Source organism: Branchiostoma lanceolatum, chromosome 8 (genome assembly GCF_035083965.1).
Source record: "Branchiostoma lanceolatum isolate klBraLanc5 chromosome 8, klBraLanc5.hap2, whole genome shotgun sequence".
Lineage (NCBI taxonomy): Eukaryota > Metazoa > Chordata > Leptocardii > Amphioxiformes > Branchiostomatidae > Branchiostoma > Branchiostoma lanceolatum.
The window spans coordinates 15,470,662-15,489,013 of NC_089729.1; the positions used below are offsets into that span (position 1 = coordinate 15,470,662).

The 18,352-nt window shown below is 44.5% G+C and overlaps 4 protein-coding genes across 5 annotated transcripts; 2 read left to right on the forward strand and 2 right to left on the reverse strand.

Moving 5' to 3' along the window:
- Positions 1-1,426: 1,426 nt before the first annotated feature.
- On the reverse strand, positions 1,427-4,028 carry LOC136440929 (fatty acyl-CoA hydrolase precursor, medium chain-like). The gene is made up of 2 exons (XM_066437115.1): positions 2,588-4,028; positions 1,427-2,131 (listed from the first exon to the last, which is right to left on the reverse strand). The coding sequence occupies exons 1-2, from the start codon at positions 3,997-3,999 to the stop codon at positions 1,696-1,698; spliced, it is 1,848 nt and encodes a 615-aa protein (XP_066293212.1). The 5' UTR covers positions 4,000-4,028; the 3' UTR covers positions 1,427-1,695.
- A 1,500-nt stretch (positions 4,029-5,528) lies between these two features.
- LOC136440708 (fatty acyl-CoA hydrolase precursor, medium chain-like) lies at positions 5,529-9,178 on the forward strand. The gene is made up of 5 exons (XM_066436807.1): positions 5,529-5,974; positions 6,760-6,906; positions 7,447-7,523; positions 8,119-8,242; positions 8,993-9,178. The coding sequence occupies exons 1-5, from the start codon at positions 5,609-5,611 to the stop codon at positions 9,161-9,163; spliced, it is 885 nt and encodes a 294-aa protein (XP_066292904.1). The 5' UTR covers positions 5,529-5,608; the 3' UTR covers positions 9,164-9,178.
- Positions 9,179-9,193: 15 nt separating this feature from the next.
- LOC136440694 (acetylcholinesterase-like) lies at positions 9,194-12,768 on the forward strand. Its single transcript, XM_066436795.1, has 5 exons — positions 9,194-9,291; positions 9,676-9,889; positions 10,138-10,305; positions 10,949-11,118; positions 11,556-12,768. Exons 1-5 carry the CDS (start codon positions 9,194-9,196, stop codon positions 12,019-12,021), a joined length of 1,116 nt encoding a protein of 371 aa, XP_066292892.1. The 3' UTR covers positions 12,022-12,768.
- A 1-nt stretch (position 12,769) lies between these two features.
- LOC136440791 (multiple epidermal growth factor-like domains protein 11) lies at positions 12,770-18,096 on the reverse strand. Of its 2 annotated transcripts, none has more exons than XM_066436901.1 (8): positions 18,009-18,096; positions 17,412-17,555; positions 16,390-16,572; positions 15,487-15,708; positions 14,619-14,708; positions 13,901-14,136; positions 13,477-13,683; positions 12,770-13,185 (listed from the first exon to the last, which is right to left on the reverse strand). In XM_066436901.1, exons 1-8 carry the CDS (start codon positions 18,052-18,054, stop codon positions 13,171-13,173), a joined length of 1,143 nt encoding a protein of 380 aa, XP_066292998.1. In that variant the 5' UTR covers positions 18,055-18,096; the 3' UTR covers positions 12,770-13,170. The 2 variants fall into 2 exon arrangements, with proteins under 2 accessions (XP_066292998.1, XP_066292997.1); XM_066436900.1 differs by having other exon boundaries at positions 17,412-17,606; positions 18,009-18,076.
- Between the last annotated feature and the right edge of the window lie 256 nt (positions 18,097-18,352).

Here is an 18,352-nt window from a genome sequence, read left to right on the forward strand (position 1 = left end):
TTCATTTCATAATGTAACATATGTTGTTCTAGTTCGTTCCATTTCGTTCCATTTCGTTCCATTTCGTTCCATTTCGTTCTATTTCGTTCCATTTCGCACTTTCGGGGGACCCTTTGAGCATCCCCTTTGTCGGCGTTTAACAGGAAATGTGACTACACAATGCCGTCCTTTCACACAGTCGACAAGCTTTAGTCGCATTTGTAGACAGACAGAAGCTCCCAGGATTTTGAAATCGCAAGATACTCGAGCGTACCGTGACCGACAGGTACAATGAGCAACACACACCTACTTTGGGTGCGCACAGCACGGGGTGTCGACGCGCACCCAATGTCGGGATATTGACGCACCCAAAGAATGTGTTTATGCGCACCCAAAGTTGGGGTGTTGACGCACCCACATTATGTGTGTGTGCGTACCCAAAGTTGGGGTGTTGACGCACTAAGTAGGTGTGTGTGTGCACCCAAAGTAGGTGTGTGTTGCTTATTGTACCTGTCGGCCACGGTACAAGCGTATCTTTTATTGCAACATTCACAAACAATTCCCGTGACTTGAGCGTATTTTTCACCTGACAATCAAGCCTGTCGGAGGTCCTGCGAACATCGCCCGACCGATCTCAATAGATGACTGATAGAGCACAATTCAAGGCGTATTACTCCTGAAAATGTCATATTTAGAGCTCGCATACACGTCGGAAGGTTGAATGTTATGCAGTGCAACAGGGCATTAACAGTCTACAACATGCCTTCGTTTTCGTTACCTGCCTGATTTCTTTCTCTAGATCTAGAATGGTATGGGGCAGTCATGCCGCAGCAATATTTTTTAACAAAATAGAAAAAATAAGCATCTGATTTGGTAGATATCTAGCTCTATTTTCTTTATCTGGCGTAATTTCCCCACAATGTGTTACTGTTTTACTCTAGATCTAGAATGGTAATATGCCGTAGAAACACATTTGTACTAAGAACGGAATTAGGATTATGTTGCAACATAACCCGCGAGTTTCTTACTGAATAAAATCATCAATCAAAAGAAAAAAAAATACTGCAGACCAGAGTCTGCTACTAAGGGTATACAACATATGAAAACGTGTCATGGTAGAGGCGTAATAAAACTGTATATATTTCGATGAATACTCCAATCTGGTGCAAGCGTGGAAGGATTAAACAAAAGCCATTTGCACAAACATGCACATAATACTACAGGCTTATTTTTATTCATTTCTTTCATGTTCAAAACATCTGGGTAGCCCAAACAACAAGATTGCTGATTTCCAAGAGGGCACACAGGACATAGGACAAATTTTACATAAATGACATGACATAAATCGACCGTATATACAGAAAATTATAATGAAATGATATTAATGAACAACTTATACAACATTTGGTTAGTAATACATGTAGAGATCCTTTCTTTTGTTACAAGTTCACTTTAAGTTCTTATTCGTTCTATTTGTTTGCTACAAACGCAACTATGGACGTCATTACAATATATAATTTGCAGGATATGAGCGACATCTTGCGGCCAATGTTATATTTGCAGCTGTCTAAATCACAATCACAATTACATGAGTGGTCAAAATGATAAAATGTACAATAAAATCAAAGGAAGATAACAGATCAGATTGAGTCACTTCTTATTGGTTTTCTAAAAGTTTACGGTTTTGTACACTTGGTCACACGTAACAAACAAGATTTATGACATTGCATTATGGTCCATTGTTTTCTCAATATTCTTGTTAACCTTTGTAAGACCATGTTGGTAAACAAACGCTAAGATGATAAGCAGCAAGACTAGAAGAATCGACACTCCCAACATGGTGTACATCACAATCTGTGTGCTTCGGAGCAGTTCGGCAAAGTTCGTACCCGCCGATTGGCCATCTTCGGCTTCTTCCGGAGATGACGTAGTACGGAGAGGAGCCAATGAAGTCGATTCTTCCACCACGCCGGACGGGATGCCTACTGAGTTGATGGATGGGATGACTTCATTCCAGAAGAACATTTGTGACTGCAGTAGGTTCGTCTTGACGTTTTGTGACGTCATGTTGACGTCAAGCTCGAGATAAGGCCGATCGGTGGTGTTATACCGGGGCCACTCAACCGGTACCGGGTCCGGAAGGTTTGGGTTTCTGTGGTAAAAGGTAAAAACGTCAGATCAACGTCTAGCTCACATTAAGAGGTAAACCGTAATGGAGAAAAGTAACATCCGTGAATAGTCTCATCAGGCTGGTAAGTCACTGAATAAAAACACTCTTTACACAACCAAGTGATTTATTCAACCGATCGCATTGTTAAGAAGTAGATTATAATCACATTGTTTTCGATAGTTATGTATGTGTTACACTTAGCTTCTGTATGCTTGGGAAAGTTGGGGTCGCATTGTGATTGTGACTGTATATATGTTATACTTGAATTTGAGTTTAGGAAGGCATCTATAAGCAGCGACACCTGTGCTGCAGTGCAAGGTGAACCAGTCAGAATTACATTGAGGAAAGTGACAGATGGTCACCGAAGTGTCGGTTGAATAAATCACCTGGTTGTGTAAAAAGAGTCTTTTTATTCAATCAAAAAAAAAAAACACGTACCCAGATCGCACGAAGTTTGCAAAGTACGTCATCGTATTTGTGCTTAGTTCCATTTCGTCATCAGAAACGTCATTAGTTAGGCCAAACAGGAAGAACTTCTCTTCGCCGTGAGCGCAGCCAATGAAATCGTCCCTAGTGGAGTAAGATGGCCGATGTGTGAAGTAGAAGAAGTACGTCTTGTGTCCAAGTTTTGCATAAATGTCTGCTGTTAGAACTGTGGATGCTACAAAACGCCACTCGCCGTAGAAATCCACGTACCGAGCTGGTAAATTAGGGCTTACATTGTTGTTGATATCGTAACAGTACGCGTACTTGGTCGCCTCAACAACATTTTCTAAGTTGTCCGGAAATGTTGTGAAGAGTTTGGACCGAGCAGTAGAGACGAATGATTCCACTGACGTAACGGCTTGATATGTTGTACTTCCCGCTACGGAGCCTTCGCTGTTGACGTTTCCCATGAGATAGTCCCGGTTCTCCAGTACTCCGGAGCGGAGGAGGTTCTCCGGAGTGTCTGGGAGGAATGTGCCGTCAACGACAGGTAGCCATGTGTAGATGGAGTCCGATGCGGGCGGCGTTTGTAGAGCATATGTTAGAAGGTCCCGGGTGCTGACACTGCGGAGGCATTCAACTTCATGTAGTTTGCTTTCCGCCGTACAATTTAAGAGCTCGACTAGATACGTCGAGGTCTCCGCCGGGCGTTTGGTGAGGATTCCCGGCGTTATAGCCACGGCGCTGCCGGAGATGGCCCGTAGGTAAAGCCCGTTGTTTAGCGGGGATAGCTGCTGGAATCCCACCGACTCACCGCCAGCAGACCGCCCGTAGATTGTGATCTTGTGCGGGTTGCCTCCAAACGCTGCAACGTTGTCTTTCGTCCACACGATGGCGGCTCGCTGGTCCATGAGTCCGTAGTTTCCCGGGGCAGCATCGTCGCCAGTACTGAAGAACCCGAAAACATTAGTGCGGTAGTTTATGGCTATTACTATGACGTTACCAGTTGCAGCAAAGGCGGTAGGGTCGGCAGTAGTGGCCTTGTGCTGGAACCCACCCCCGTGTATGTACACCATGACGGACAAAATCTCGTCCGGAGTTTTCCGGGGTACATAGACGTTCGCGTAGAGGCAGTCCTCGTCCCAGACGGTGTGTCGAGCGTCCGGACAATCCGGTCCGTTTGCTGTGGCATTCCGGATTCCGTCCCACTCCGGGTGGGGTACCGGGTTACGGAGTCGCAAGGGGCCGGTGGGGGGCGTGGCGTAGGGTACGCCTAGGTATTTCTCGACTTCCACACCGTTGTAAGTACTCATAAACCCACGAATAAGCCCCGAAGTCGTCACCTTCACGAGATCAGCACGACAACTGCCGAAAATTACCGACAGTATGCCGAAAATAAGGAAAACTGGAGAGATTCTAGCCATAGTTAAAAACACCAGTGCGTCAGTCCTGAATATGTAAACAAACTGCGTCGCAGTATTTTCCAAAGGTCAACTCCTGGTCTTTGCGAGTAAACAAATGACGTCATCCTTTTCCTTTGCCGACTAAACAGTGCCTTTCATTTTTGACATTTTCTTCATTGAGGCTATCTCAGAGAGAAAACGCAGATGTCCAGACGTCAAACAAAACAGGCCTAGGGGGCTAATCAAACCATTCGTCTATTAGTTCGTATTGGATGCATTGTATGCTAGGTCAGTACCCATTGGTCGAGTGTGGTCAAGCTCTATTCAATTAGGCTGAGAGAACGTCGGAAAGGCCCTTCACAGGACTTTCCTACTTGCAAATTGGTACTTAACTTTGGTTTAATTAGTTAAAATCCTCCCACACCATCATTGAAGTGTAGGGCGGTGCCCATCTCCGTTTCATAGCCCTGGGCCACACTGTGGTGCAATCACTGCAGCAGGGGGCTAGTCTACTGGCAGTGGAGTGTGTTTAACTTCCATACTGTTTCAGAAGTATGTACCATTTTTATAAAGTCTTTGGTATGACTCAATGCGCCTCTTGTTCAGAGGTGTCCTACCTGGGGCTTGAACCCCAGTCCTTCTGGCCCAAGTAATTTGAACCAGATGAAGGTAAAAAGGTGCGTGTGATAGGAGGAGAACGTTAGGCTCCATCTTACCAAAAATCGTGCCCAAGACACGGTGAATTAACAACCCGCTGTTCCTACGACCTTTTAAAAAAGGCTATGGGACAACCTTTATCTGACAAGAAGATTTATTTATTGGCAAACAAAACACTTCAAGGAACTGACTACTTGCATGCCCTGATAAACACTACTGCTTGATATACCCAGCTCTGGTGACCCATGCTACTGATCGTATTTACTTTGTACGTCAAACATCTTTCTCACTTTAAGTAGGTAAATCGTAGGAACAACCTCAAGCCAACCGTACACACTCACGCCACATCTTCAGAAAAGAGGCTGTAGCCGCGTATAGTTCCCGTTTAGAACTTTATTCGAGCCCACACCGACATGTTTCGCCTGTCTGTGGCTTTCTCAAGGATCAAGGCTCGAATGAGCACAGTACAGTGTGTTCTGGCTTTTATAGGCCAGGAGCGAGATGCCCTAGGTGGCTGAAGCAATCTTTCTCACTTTAAGGCTCTCCTTTCAAGTATTGACAACAGAAAGGTAAGATATATGGCCGTCGGTTTTGTGCACTACATTAAGTGTCTATTCTTGTTTGCATTGGCTTTCAACGGCGGAGTGATATACACAAGGCTTTTAATGTTCCGCCTCAATGAATACTGTAATTCACCTTAACTTCACGGTAGCAAGCAAAAATTCACGGTGTAAGAAAAACTGACATTTTCATCAAAATTTAACTTCACGGTGGCAGCAAGTGATTTACAGAAAGGATGTGTGGAGGAATCATAAATAGGTTTTTCACGTTGATAACAAGTTCACGATACAGAGGTGACAGTGGAAACGGTGAACATAAAGTTACAGTGAAAGAAACTAGAATTACAGTATCTGACATGAAATAAGGGGAGTGTAAATGATACAGGGCAACTTCACACACAAGGGAAACAAGGATGTCTAGCCTCGTCACCATTTTTGTGGCGGTATTTTTCTTCTTTCCTTCTTCTCTAGAAGGTGTGCAGGTACAAACCACCTCTGGGGCGGTTAACGGCCTCAGCACGACTTACCAGGGAGTGGATGTGGAGGTCTTTCGGGGGATCCCTTACGCCGCCCCGCCGGTGGGACCGCTGAGGTTCCGTGACCCCCAGCCGCACCCAGGGTGGGATGGCGTACGGGACGCGACGCAGACCCCGCCCGAGTGTCCGCAGAGGGGTGACTCGTGTTGCGAGGACTGCCTGTACCTGAACGTGTACGTACCGGGGCAACCACAGGAAGGCAGCCTGGCTGTTATGATCTACATCCATGGCGGCGGGTTCCATGTAAGTAAACAAAATCAACCAGTGGTCGATAGTTATAGTGTTATGCTAACAGTGTTGCAGGGTTGTCGATGTTTTTGTTCTCACGCTACTTAACTTTGGAGGGAACGGTAGCCTTGTTAGAAAAGATCAGTGCGATATAGATTATAGTCGTATCTCCTTCGCTTTTAAGCTCTAGACATTTGTCTCAGATTATGGCCCGGAATTTGAGTTGTGCGCTTTACTTCTGGGTGAGGTCGCGAACTTATTGGTCACTCCTTTTATGGATACAGTCTTGGACAGTTATACCCCCGTACCACTAGGGCGCAATCTCTCTGCGACCTATCACTGACCAGAGCGCTCAACGAATGTCGTAGATAAAGAACGAATCTTTTTACGCTTTGTGTGGCTTGTTGTGTTTTCATTCATACTTTTACATTTGGCATGATATTCCAATTATGAAGTCAAGGGCTGCACAAATCCAGCTTAGGTCGCAGCGAGGTCACAGTGAAAGCGCCGTCTAGTGGAATGGGGGCCTAAAGCCCCTGTCACACTTGTGCGTATATTCAAGTGCGTGTGAGTTCTGCATTAACATTTTTTTTTGTTTCTGTAAAGTTTGCAAGGAAGAAGTTGTTTCCTACTTTGACCCACCGTTGTCAGCCTAATTATCCAACCAAAGAAATGACTTCGAATTCTTCGGTTGCAAACTTAACCTAAAACAAAAACTTGTTAATACGCAACTCATGCGGACTTGAATACACGCACAAGTGTCACAGGGCCCTTATGGTTGTACCGATTGTCCTTTCCAGTCGAAGAGCTCAGGCGACCCTGACCCCACGCCCCTCGCTGTGACAGGAAATGTGATCATTGTTACCATCAACTACCGTCTGAACGTGTTCGGCTTCCTTAGCACGGGAGATCAAGCCGCCCCAGGGAACTACGGGCTTTTGGACCAGGTACTATCTTTTGTACTACTAGTCTAGGAGGAGATTCTCAAATGAGGCCTAGAAAATGAGAAGCGTAGCCGACCCTGTACACGGTCAATGAAAAGCGGCCTGCAGGCCGATTTGAGCTTCTCATGAATAAATAAAGTTTCAAACAAACAAACAAGCAAGCAAACAAACACAACTATTCGAGTATTATCATTGAATGGTAGCTTGGTAAACAATCTCCTGCTTCTTGTGATGTTCTCAAAGTTTGTTGTCATGTTTAATTTCTCCTCCTGGGCTACAAGGCTTGAGAAACATTCCTCATCGAATTATTTCTCCCCCACCCATTGTTTTTATTACCCACGTACTCGCAGATTGTCATACACTGTGCAAGACGATAATAAACTGAGATATGATAGGAGAACAGTGTATTCATTGTAGGGATGGGAATGTGGAAAAGATGAAATATTCTACATTCGTGCTGTCTACCTTCTTAATGTTATGAAAATACTGACAGCTTTTTGACAACTGATACATGATTTGCTAACATTTTGTATTTGACCTTAGCACTTTGCCATGGTGTGGGTGAAGGACAACATCCGGGCATTTGGTGGAAATCCTGACATGGTGACCATATATGGCAGGTACTGATCAGCCGTTGTCTTCCATTCAATTTGAATATGTGTTGGCATGAAAAAGAAATTAAGAAAAAAATGTTGCCTCGATAATCGATATACACTGTATAATATACTATTACTCTTTAAGTAATTTCTTATTCAATCCTACATATGTACAAGAGTTCGAAGATCTCAAACCTTCGTGAAGTGTTTAGAGTTTTTCGTATGCCTTGTTTAATTGTAATTCATTGATTATGCAAATTAGGTTTTGAGTAACATTTCATGGATACATTGATCACTTCCTGTCACTATGGTTAACGTGACTAGCATATGGCAATTATATAACTGGGAAAGCACTGACAGGCCAAAAACAATACCTCCCCGTGAATTAGTAGCCTCTTCCATTGACCCCATGATCTGTCACGTCTGTTACTTCCTGTCACTTCCGCAACTGTGCGGTCAACTTTGCAATCCTGCCAGTCTCCGGTTGCACTATCTAATCCGCCACACACTCTGCCACTGAAATACCCAGGGATTCATTCCAACACAAACAGAAGAACCGTCAACAATACCTCCGTTTTCACGGAGGCAATAACAACTGTCTCTTTTTCCCAAACGACAGGTCAGCTGGTGGTCAGGCAATAGGGATGCACGTCCTCTCCCCCATTAATAATGGACTGTTCCGTCGAGCCATCAGTGGCAGCGAAGGGCCCACATCAATGGGCACTTTGACTGTTAAGCCACAGGTATGTCATAAATCACAATAGGCAAATTACTTCTAAACCTATGGACACTTTAACCTTTGAAATCAGATTCTTTCATCGGTCACAGCCTACCAACAGCAATAACAAAAATATGGTACTATAGGCTCCGCCCCTGAGGCGTAGACAAAAGCCTTATAAAGCCACAGGTAAATATTTGACTTTTTCTGTTCAGAAAGAAACAAAACAAGGCGATAAAATCGTGCTATAGCTCCTTGAATGTAGTTAAAATTTATAACTGTGAAATTTATAACTGTACGTAGATATGGTGACGGGTGTAAATTTGATTAACTTTCTTTATGATGCGGCGATATCGGTGCCCCCCTTATAAGCCACAACTTGATCGATTAGCCTAATATTTAACCGATTAGGTCATAAATACAGTGTTGACCATTGCCTTGCTATAGCTAGAGTATGCACCACTTCATACAATAAATGTCGTGGACTGAAAGCATCATAGGATACATCTTGTGCAATTAAAACTATTATCCACTGTGCCTTGGGAGGTGAAGCATTATGGCAAAAGCGTACATGTTTTTACTGAACAAACGCTGTTTTCCATATTGGACAACGCACGATCTACCAAAGTCTTTCACCAATCAAAATTGGGAACACTTTGCTACGTCATGAAAAGTGTCTTCGCAGATCAGCTTGACCAATAGCATTGAAGAACACGTAAACACAGATTGGCTGTGATGACATTCACATTAAAGTTAATCGAGTTTCCCGCCATAGAGCACGGCCATGGCTTTAGGAGCAGCGTTGGGCTGTGATACAAGCGACACGACTGCCATGGTGGAGTGCATGCGCAGTAAGGACGTAGACGAGGTCTACTCTGCTTCAAGATCCAGGGACGTTTCGGCCCCACCAGATTCCCTTTACAAGTACGTATTCTTCTACCAATGAAGACAGCGTGCATTTACAATTCACTGAGCAATGGACCAAATATACTCTTCTCGCAACGCAGGCTCCATGTTAAATCAGTGGCGATATCTTTGTGGTGGTTATGTTGCTCAAGGCTCGCGAGACTTCACGTGAGCTGACGAGACGTTGACCCAAGTTACCAACGCAGTGATTACAGTTAGTGATTACTAGTGTGATTACCAGTTCAGCACCATGGCCAGTCAAATGACGTCACGTTAGTATCTCAAGCTGCTTTCCGTTGGCAACCTCGCTGCGACCTAGCGATTTCACAGCACGCTCAACGAATTTCATCGATAAAAACCGAATCTTTTTACACTTTGTGTGTTTTTATTGTCGTTTTAGTCATACTTGTATTCCCATTGGGCATTATGTATTCCCAATATAGAGTCAAGTGTAATAATACAAATCCAGTTTAGGACGCAGTAACGCCACCAACGTGCCGCGAGTCCTGTGAGATAGGGGCTTTACCCTCTTCTATCGTCCGTATGTTTCAGGTTTGTACCGACCGTAGACGGCATCTTCGCGCCAAGGACGCCCAAGGAACTGCTCCTCGAAGGAAACTTTGAGAGGCGTGACTACATGTTTGGTATCGTCAGCAGTGAGGGTTCTGTTCTAGGGACTTCAACACTCAACTCCATCCACTCGGAGGAAGACTTCGAAGCCGTGGCCGCGGACAAACTAGGGATTTTTGAAGAGAATGCAGAACAGGTAAAAACCTAAAAGCCATTTTGAAATGTAAGGTTTGAATGTGTTGAAAAGAAGGCAATAGACGAACCGGCAACCCAAAACGTAGTTGTTTTATTGGTAGCTCTTTAGCAAAATGAACATTTTGCAAACAAAGTAGGTACCTACCTTTTGGTAAATGTTTTGATGCTTTGCTAAAGTATTGGACAAATTTCCTGTAACTGTATCTTGATTTCCTTATGTCTGGTTTTCACTTCAACTTCCCTCACTAGGTTACCCAGGCAGTTGTTAGCGAGTACTGTTCGGATGCTCACGGGAACCAAGGCATTTCTTACGCCGAGCGCGCTGCCAGGTTCTACGGAGACTGGCGGTTCGCAGTCCCGCCCATAGAAGACGCTGAGGCCTATTCCCGGTACCACGAGGGCACCTACTTTTACTACGTGAGTTAGATGCAGTATCAGTATTGAATCTGAGTTTATAGATCTTTATAGGGTACATGTTTGTGACGTCATTACTTGTAGCTGTGAATAGTCATTGCCGCCATGTTGGTTGAGTTTACAGATCCAAGATGGCGACGGTTCATTCGTAGCACGACAGACACATGTTGGTTGAGTTTACAGATCCAATATGGCGACGGTTCATTCGTAGCATGCAGACAGAGATTCTAAGAAAGATTCGGCTTTTTCCATGTATGCAAAGGAATGACGAATTAAACACATGTCGACATTATAAAAACAGTTTCAAAAATTCATTTCACATCCGTGAAGGATTTTATAATGTAAACAACAAGGCTCTTTATCCACAACCAAGAGTGACATAACATCTGACGTTTCGGTGACCTTCTGTGACCTTCCTCATGGCAATATTCTCTGGTTCACTTCGCACTGCAGCTAGGTGTCGCTGCTGATACTGCGGTCCCAAACGCAATAACACATCTTCAACCAACCAACCAACCAACCAACCAACCAACAGGGCATGTGTTAGATTACGTCATAATCACGTGACTGCAAACGACATTTTTCCAGATACGTTGATGAAGGTTAGACATCCAGGTAATAAGATACGCCAAAAACATTTTTCTAGTTCGCCCCCCGGCCGTCCTTCTCCACCAGACCTTCCTACATCCAGGCGGCGCATGGGGACGAGAAGTACTTCCTGTTCGGGCCGGAGTTCAACGGAAAGAGCGTGACGTCAGACGAGGTGGAGCTCAGCACCCGGATGATGATTTACTTTTCCAATTTCATGAAGACTGGGTAAGTCTGTTATGCTACGATCCCAATTGCGCCGGTACCCGTCGGGGGTGTGGCCCCGGCCGGGCCCCGAAACCACAAATTAATTTATCGCGGTGAACTGGTGCTCGCACGATTACCTCACGGAGTCTATTTGTTACCGGGTCCCGTGTTGATTTTAAGGCCGGGTCAAGATTATTCGGAGCCCCGTCCGGGCCGAACAATAGCCCGGCAGCCGCAGGGTGTCCCACGGGGCCACGTAGGGGTCACGCCCGAAAGTGCCAAAAACAGCCCGAGAGCTACCCGGTGGGGCCCCTTTTGCCAATAGGGAAGCATAATAGGTTGATAGTAACAGACAATAATGTAGATGTGTACTTAAAGTGAAGTTCCTTTTATGTCATAAATACTTTGTGATTTTATGACTGGGAAAAGCTTAAGAAAACAGACTGTACTTTCTCTAGAGACCCTAATGGCCCAGAAGCGGCACCAGTGACGTGGCCAGCCTACAGCGAACTTGGCCGCCAATATCTGCAGCTTGACGTCACATCATCCATCCGTGTTACGTCCGACTTGTCTCCTAGACAGAGGTTCTTCTGGAGTCAAGTCATCCCGGCGCTGATTTCGCAGACAGCCCACCATGACAAGATGGCACCCGCCATGACTCCAACTGATGAAGAACCCGCACCAGTGCCGACAGTCGACAGCCATAGGCTTACCACATCGCCTAGCGGAAGTAATGAGCTACTGCAGCAGATCCAAATCACGCAGTATGCGTTGATGGGCGTTATCATTGCCTTGGTAGTGATAGTGTGCGGGCTCGTGTGTCTTGTAGGCAGGCGTATCAAAACCGCAAAGAAGCTTGTGGGAAAGCCAAGCGATAAGGAGCCAATGTCTTTCCAAAATGGAGACATTGACACCTCGCTTTGAAACCCTGCAGTTACTGCAATGGTCTATTGAATTTCGTAACAGCGCTTGCGGATGATAGGAATGTACGCTGACATTTTTTGTTGAATTAGATCTGCCGGGAGATATAAGTACATATTGTATTTCCCTTTGCCTATATCTCAAATTGACCTTCACATATTCAGGACCTTGGTCGGGAGCAAAGTCGACTTTGCTGTTTATCTAGTAGTTTTCCCGCCTTGAGTATCTCGCACCTGCGCATTAGGCACCCGGGGCCAAGACCCCGGATGTAGTTTTCTTCTCTGGACAGAAAGTTTTTGAGTTCTGTCAATACATCACGTGTGTTCGTATACGTGTGTGAGTTGTGATCTTTACATAGATTAACATTTGCTCCCGGCCACTCTTCAACAAAGGTCGGCGCTGGGTTGGTCTAGCTCCATTTCACTCCACTGTTGCCATCCAAGCAGAATATAACTTTCCCGACTTTGATTTTTCAAAAGTTTAGAGTCGACTGGTGCATACAATTCTTAAAGACTAATAAGCAACCTCGCCGACTAACTCCCAACCACAGATGACTTGCTCACGACTAACTCCCGACTATGGTCTGGAGAAGGTCGGGAGCTAAGCCACGGTTTATAGCTGTGTGTTCAAGTGGCTTAACGTTGATTGGTGGATATGATTGTCACATGACCAAGACGAAATTTATCTAGTATGAGAACCGATTGTAGAAGTCTAAAGTATATAATCGATATTAAATTGACACATATGGGACTTGGTGTTTCAGTCTTTATTATAAATCATATATCATAAATGCAGTGCAATACAGGCGAAGATCAAATTTACAACAAGTAATCGTTTACAAATGACTGCATATTGCGCATATTCATGTAAGTATTTCTAAAGGCTGTGCAACAGAAATATAATGTAAAGGCCACATTCAGCTGTTTAAACTAAAGATGAAAAATATAACCATACGCCTATGGCGAAGGTAAACATCAGCTCGATTCTTTGTGTGATATGTGATATACATGTCACGGGGTCTTGAACTGACTTCGCCGGTACGGTTCCCTCACGGAGGGCGTTAGATCGTGAGGCTGCTGGGTTTAAATGCCCAGGTGACCTCTGACATGTGACGTAACGCCGTGGAATCCATTACTGCGCAGACTCAAAGACTCACTGCCCGTAATTCTAAATCAAAACGAAAACAAATAAAAATCAGTACATCAAAACATGTAATAAGACAGACATCGATAAAACTGCATATAAGATATCTTCGAAATCCTCTGCAAGTTGAAAGAAGTTATGTGAAAGACGAAGTGAACTTGACAAACATCATTTCTGAAGTAAATTTGCCCACACTGCATCAGTCACCCAAATACTGTTGTTACCAATTGGGGATCCAATATGGCGTTTGAAATGTCTCGGCGATTTTCTAAAATCAATCTAACAATCAAGATATTGCAACTATGCTGTTCTTACCCCGCACGGACCAGCCACGCTCCACGGCCAGGTGCAGTACTGTCTCCCGGCGTCAAACACCAGGCCGCCCGGCGGACAGTCCCGGTGGAACGGCGCGCTGCTGAGCAGGGTACACTGGTAGTACCGGCTGCAGCTGGCAGGGTCGGGGTAGTGACCGGGCGCCTTCCCCGCACACGAGAAGGGTTCGGTCCGGCTGGCTGGAAGGGTCTGTGTGAGATAGAGAAGACATACTTAGTCACTACAAGATCTTTTTATCAAAATAAAGTCCTCCATTTTGAGAATTGGGTGAAAAGTCTAGCCATATTTTAGAGTGGTCACATACTTAAAGATTTTAGATTCATCTCGAAAATTAGATAAAGCGATCTTCAACGTGACAATGCATCTAGACAATGATAACGTTGAAAATAGTAATTGTGCTACTTACATAAGCTCGGCAAGGGCCGGACACTTCATAGGGCCACCTACACTCCTGCCTGGCGGGGTCGTACACGGTTCCCCCCGGGGCGCAGGGCCGGTGGTACACGGGGTGGCCCAGCACGCACTCGTTGAACATGGAGCAGTCGGCAGGGTCGGCGTACAGGCCCGGCTGCTTCCCCGTACAGGAGAAGGCTGAGGGGACCGGGTCAGGTTGTCCTACACCGACGGTTTCGCAGTTGTAGCCTTTGAGTTTGACAATGGTGGGAAAATAAATACTTGCTGTAAAGGAGACCATTCAAATGACAATAGTTCAGCATGGCTACATATTTTCTTACTGGAAACAAACAATGAAACAGAAGAAAAAGTCTCTAGTTAGTAAAATAAACCAAGTGATTTATTCAACCGACGTTTCGGCGACCATCTGTCACCTTCCTCAGGGCAATTCTGATCGGTTCCCTTTGCACTGCAGCTATAGGTGTCGCTGCTTACAAATGTGGTCGCAAACGTTAAGGAGTGTACTAGTATTCGATGAAACCGATTAAAAATCCTTTAAAACATTTGTACAATGTTCTTCGCATGTTTTTCGAACGAACCACTGATTCGGGGTGCACCGGCGAGAGCTAGAAAACGCTTTACCACCTGTTCTCTCACCCCATCCACATAAACAAACAACTTAATAAGTTTGGCAAGTTTGGCGTCAGCAGACAACGACTGTATCAACTTACCAGCCTGGCAAGGACGACAGTCTGACACACTTGTACCGTGTCTGACTGGGTTCATTGTACCAACCGGGCATGGTATAGCCAAGGCAGACCCTGTATAGTAGGTAAGACATTCATCATTATAACTCAATCGGCAATTTTTTGTCCTTTTTTACTTCTTAGTGACCAACGTAATCTGTTTTTTTTTTAGGATTCTGACTTTAAAATCTAAAGGTTTCGGGTTCAAATCCCTTGCTCGCCCTAATGTTATGCCCTTGGGAAATTCACTCTTCACCTATATTTCTTCACTTCACTCAGGTGAAATTTAGAACCTAACTTAGGTTAGGAACGTCCTCTAGCATGAGACGTTAAGTCCGAGGTCCCGTGTTTGCCACAGAGAGCCACACCTCGAGCACGCTAAAGAACCCACCACACTTTTAAACAAGAGCTTCTAAAAAAAACTGGCCATACGACCTCATTTTGGTGGGGATGAAACGGTTGAAGTATAGTTTGAAAAAGAACTAAATTGCACAAGTGCAGTGTTAAGTTTTATTCAGTTTTGTGAAGTTTGGTATGAAATAAACCGTTTTCAAAGTCAGCTTCAAGAAAGCTTTTTAATAAAGCTGACTGGGGCGCATTTGGAAGAAATGAAATGAAAGTTGCTGCATAGATTATGCCAATGAGACTCATTAGCATAATGTATGTGGTGCATTCACCTTTCTTAAAGGCACAAAAAAGATCGAGTATAACAAACCCCACAGTCCGGTCTGAAGCAGCGTGTACTTAATGTACAAAACTGGTGTGGCTTATTATCGGTTATATACCAAACAAACAAACAGACAAACAAAAAAACAAACAAAACCTGAGTATTTCATAGAGACTGGAACATTACCTGGAGGACAATAGTGCCCTTCAGGACAGGCACCGTCTACGGGTGTGGGTGATTGGGAACCGGATGTGCAGAAGTACCCGGCATTGCAGTGTCCGGTAGGGGACGTCAGTCCGGCCGTACTACAGTAGTAACCGCCTGGACACGGCACACAGTCGGTCACACTTGTACCATGGCTGACTGGGTTCACTGTACCAGCCGGGCAGGGTATGGATGAGGCAGAACCTGTAATTATAAGAAACAAACAATTTATATTATAACAAACATTACAACTTGCATAATACAGTGCTAAACTTTCTTCCAACACTAAGGTATTCACGTATCAAATTTCAACGACCACTGTCGCCTTCTTCAGGATCAATAATGACCAATTACTCGTGAGTTTACGTTTGGCAGTGATTGGTCATTATTGATCCTGAAGAAGGCGACAGTGGTCGTTGAAAATTTGATACGTGAATACCTTAGTGTTGGAAGAAAGTTTAGCACTGTGTTATGATTATTACCAACACAAATGAGCTTCCATGATTATAACTTACATTCCATTTTTGTTTCCATGATAGTGTAATCTGAGTCCATTCGACATTTATCCAAGTAATTGTGGTATGAAAAACAATCATACAGCCTATCATCCATTCACCGATGAACTTACACCATTTAGTCAGAATATGTTCAAAAGGTCACGTGTAAGAAGAAAGTGGATCTTTTTTTACCGGAGAATCGATTGGACTTTGACGCACTGCGTTTGAAAGAAAGTTAAATTCGTACCACTATCGCAACCTCTCAGTCGCCGATGAGCAAAAGGTTGCTGTCAACTCTATAGCCATAAATCAACACGAAGCATTATTTCTACTTCTCGGTGATCAATATCAATAAAATCTGAGTGAAACATAGAGACTCGAAGATTACCTGTAGGACAATAATGTCCTTGAGGGCAGGCACCGTCCACGGGTGTGGGTGACTGGGAACCGGATGTGCAGAAGTACCCGGCATTGCAGGGTCCGGTTGGGGACTGCTGTCCTGTCGCACTACAGTAGTAACCAGGTGGACATAGCATACATTCAGATGCACCAGTAATACTGCTGTAGGATCCTGTAAGAAAGGCGAGAACGAAAACATTGTACTCTGTTTATGCTTGGGTCACATTTTCAATCCGGGGCCCGGCCGGGTAGTGTTTGGGAACAAAAAGTATGATATAAAAGACAACAAAAAACACAAAACGTACCAAAATTTACTCAAGAGCATAGCTTGTTCATATTCATTGATATGCATTTCAATTCTTCGTTTCCGCAAACAGCCCGGCCGGGTCCCGGCTGGGAAATGTTAAAAGTTAAAGTGACCCGGGCGTCTTGAAAAGACGCATAGGGGTGGCGCCCATCTCCATTTCTATGGCCCTTGGGCCACACACATGTGTGCAAGTCACTACAGCAGGGGGCTGGTCCGTTGGTAGTGATGTGCGTTTCACTTTCATACTCTTTCCAAAATCATGAGTGCTAAACAGAGAAAACAGAATGTACCATTTCTAAAGTCTTTGGTATGACCCGGCCGGGGTTCGAACTCACGACCTACCGTATGCAAGGCGAGCACTCTACCAACTAGGCCATTGCACCGGGAAATGTGACCCAAGCATAAGTAGTACGCAGACGTTTTCATAAGATCGCTCTTTATAATAGACCCTGCACGAAGGATATTGTATTCAGTCACTTTAATGTCCTTGCTCATAATCTTGCTGAAAATTAAGCTGATTAAAAAATATATTAGTAAAACACAAAATCGAAACTCTGGCGTCATTCCTCAAAAGCGTTTTCCTCACTTCTTTGTCTTCATTGAAAAAAATAATTTCCTGGTTTTATCACTGCTATGCTAACTTAATGTCAACGTTTACTGTCATTAATTGATTAATTAATTAATTAATTAATTATACAACTAACCAATAGGACATGGAATCTCCTCCAGAGCGCCAGCAGGGCAGTAGTAACCCGCAGGACAGATGTATCCCATGATTCCATCGGTCGGGTTGGACACGGTTGAGTTCGGGAAGCAGATATAGCCTGGGTTGCAGGGCATGGTCTGGTCTGTACAGGGTTGGCACATTGGTGAGCGTTCATTGCTGCCCGAGTTGTAGACTATGGTTCCGGCCATGTATAAATTTTTCAGTAGGATTCAAATTGAAATTTATTTAATACACAGCGTTCACGAATGCGCTAGCACACACGTCACACACACACACACAAACACACACAAATACACACACGCGCGCGTGCACACTCACACACAAATACACACACACACACATACACAAATACACATACACACACACACATGTACATATATACACACAAATACATATACATACATGCACACATATATTAACATATATATATATGCACACACACACACACACAAACACACACACACACAGACGTATCATAATGGACAGACAATCAAATAAAACAGGACATTTTCCTCATAGAAAAAGAAGCCTAAGATTGTGAAATTTACATTTTTTTCATAAATCACTGTCTTACCCGTTGACGTGAAAGCCGTTTCTACTGGCGAGTCCGTTACAGGCATGGCGAGTGCACCACTCACTGCCAGAAGACACAAGACGACTCTAGAATACATGCTGCTGTCTCTCTCTGTAGTTTCTCCTCTGTGAAGGTGGACGACGACTTCTCTGTGATGTGAGGTTGTGAATGGTTACTGCTACAAACCAGCGCATTTTTATACTCTGCCATTTCCTGTGCGACTCACGTGTGGCCTCGCACCGTTATCAGTTAGTTGCTACGCCGTGTGTTTGCACAGTCCGGGCTGAGTTTTGGCAAGTGACGGCAAGGAAATAGTACAACGTTTGGAAGAATTCTCCTTAAGG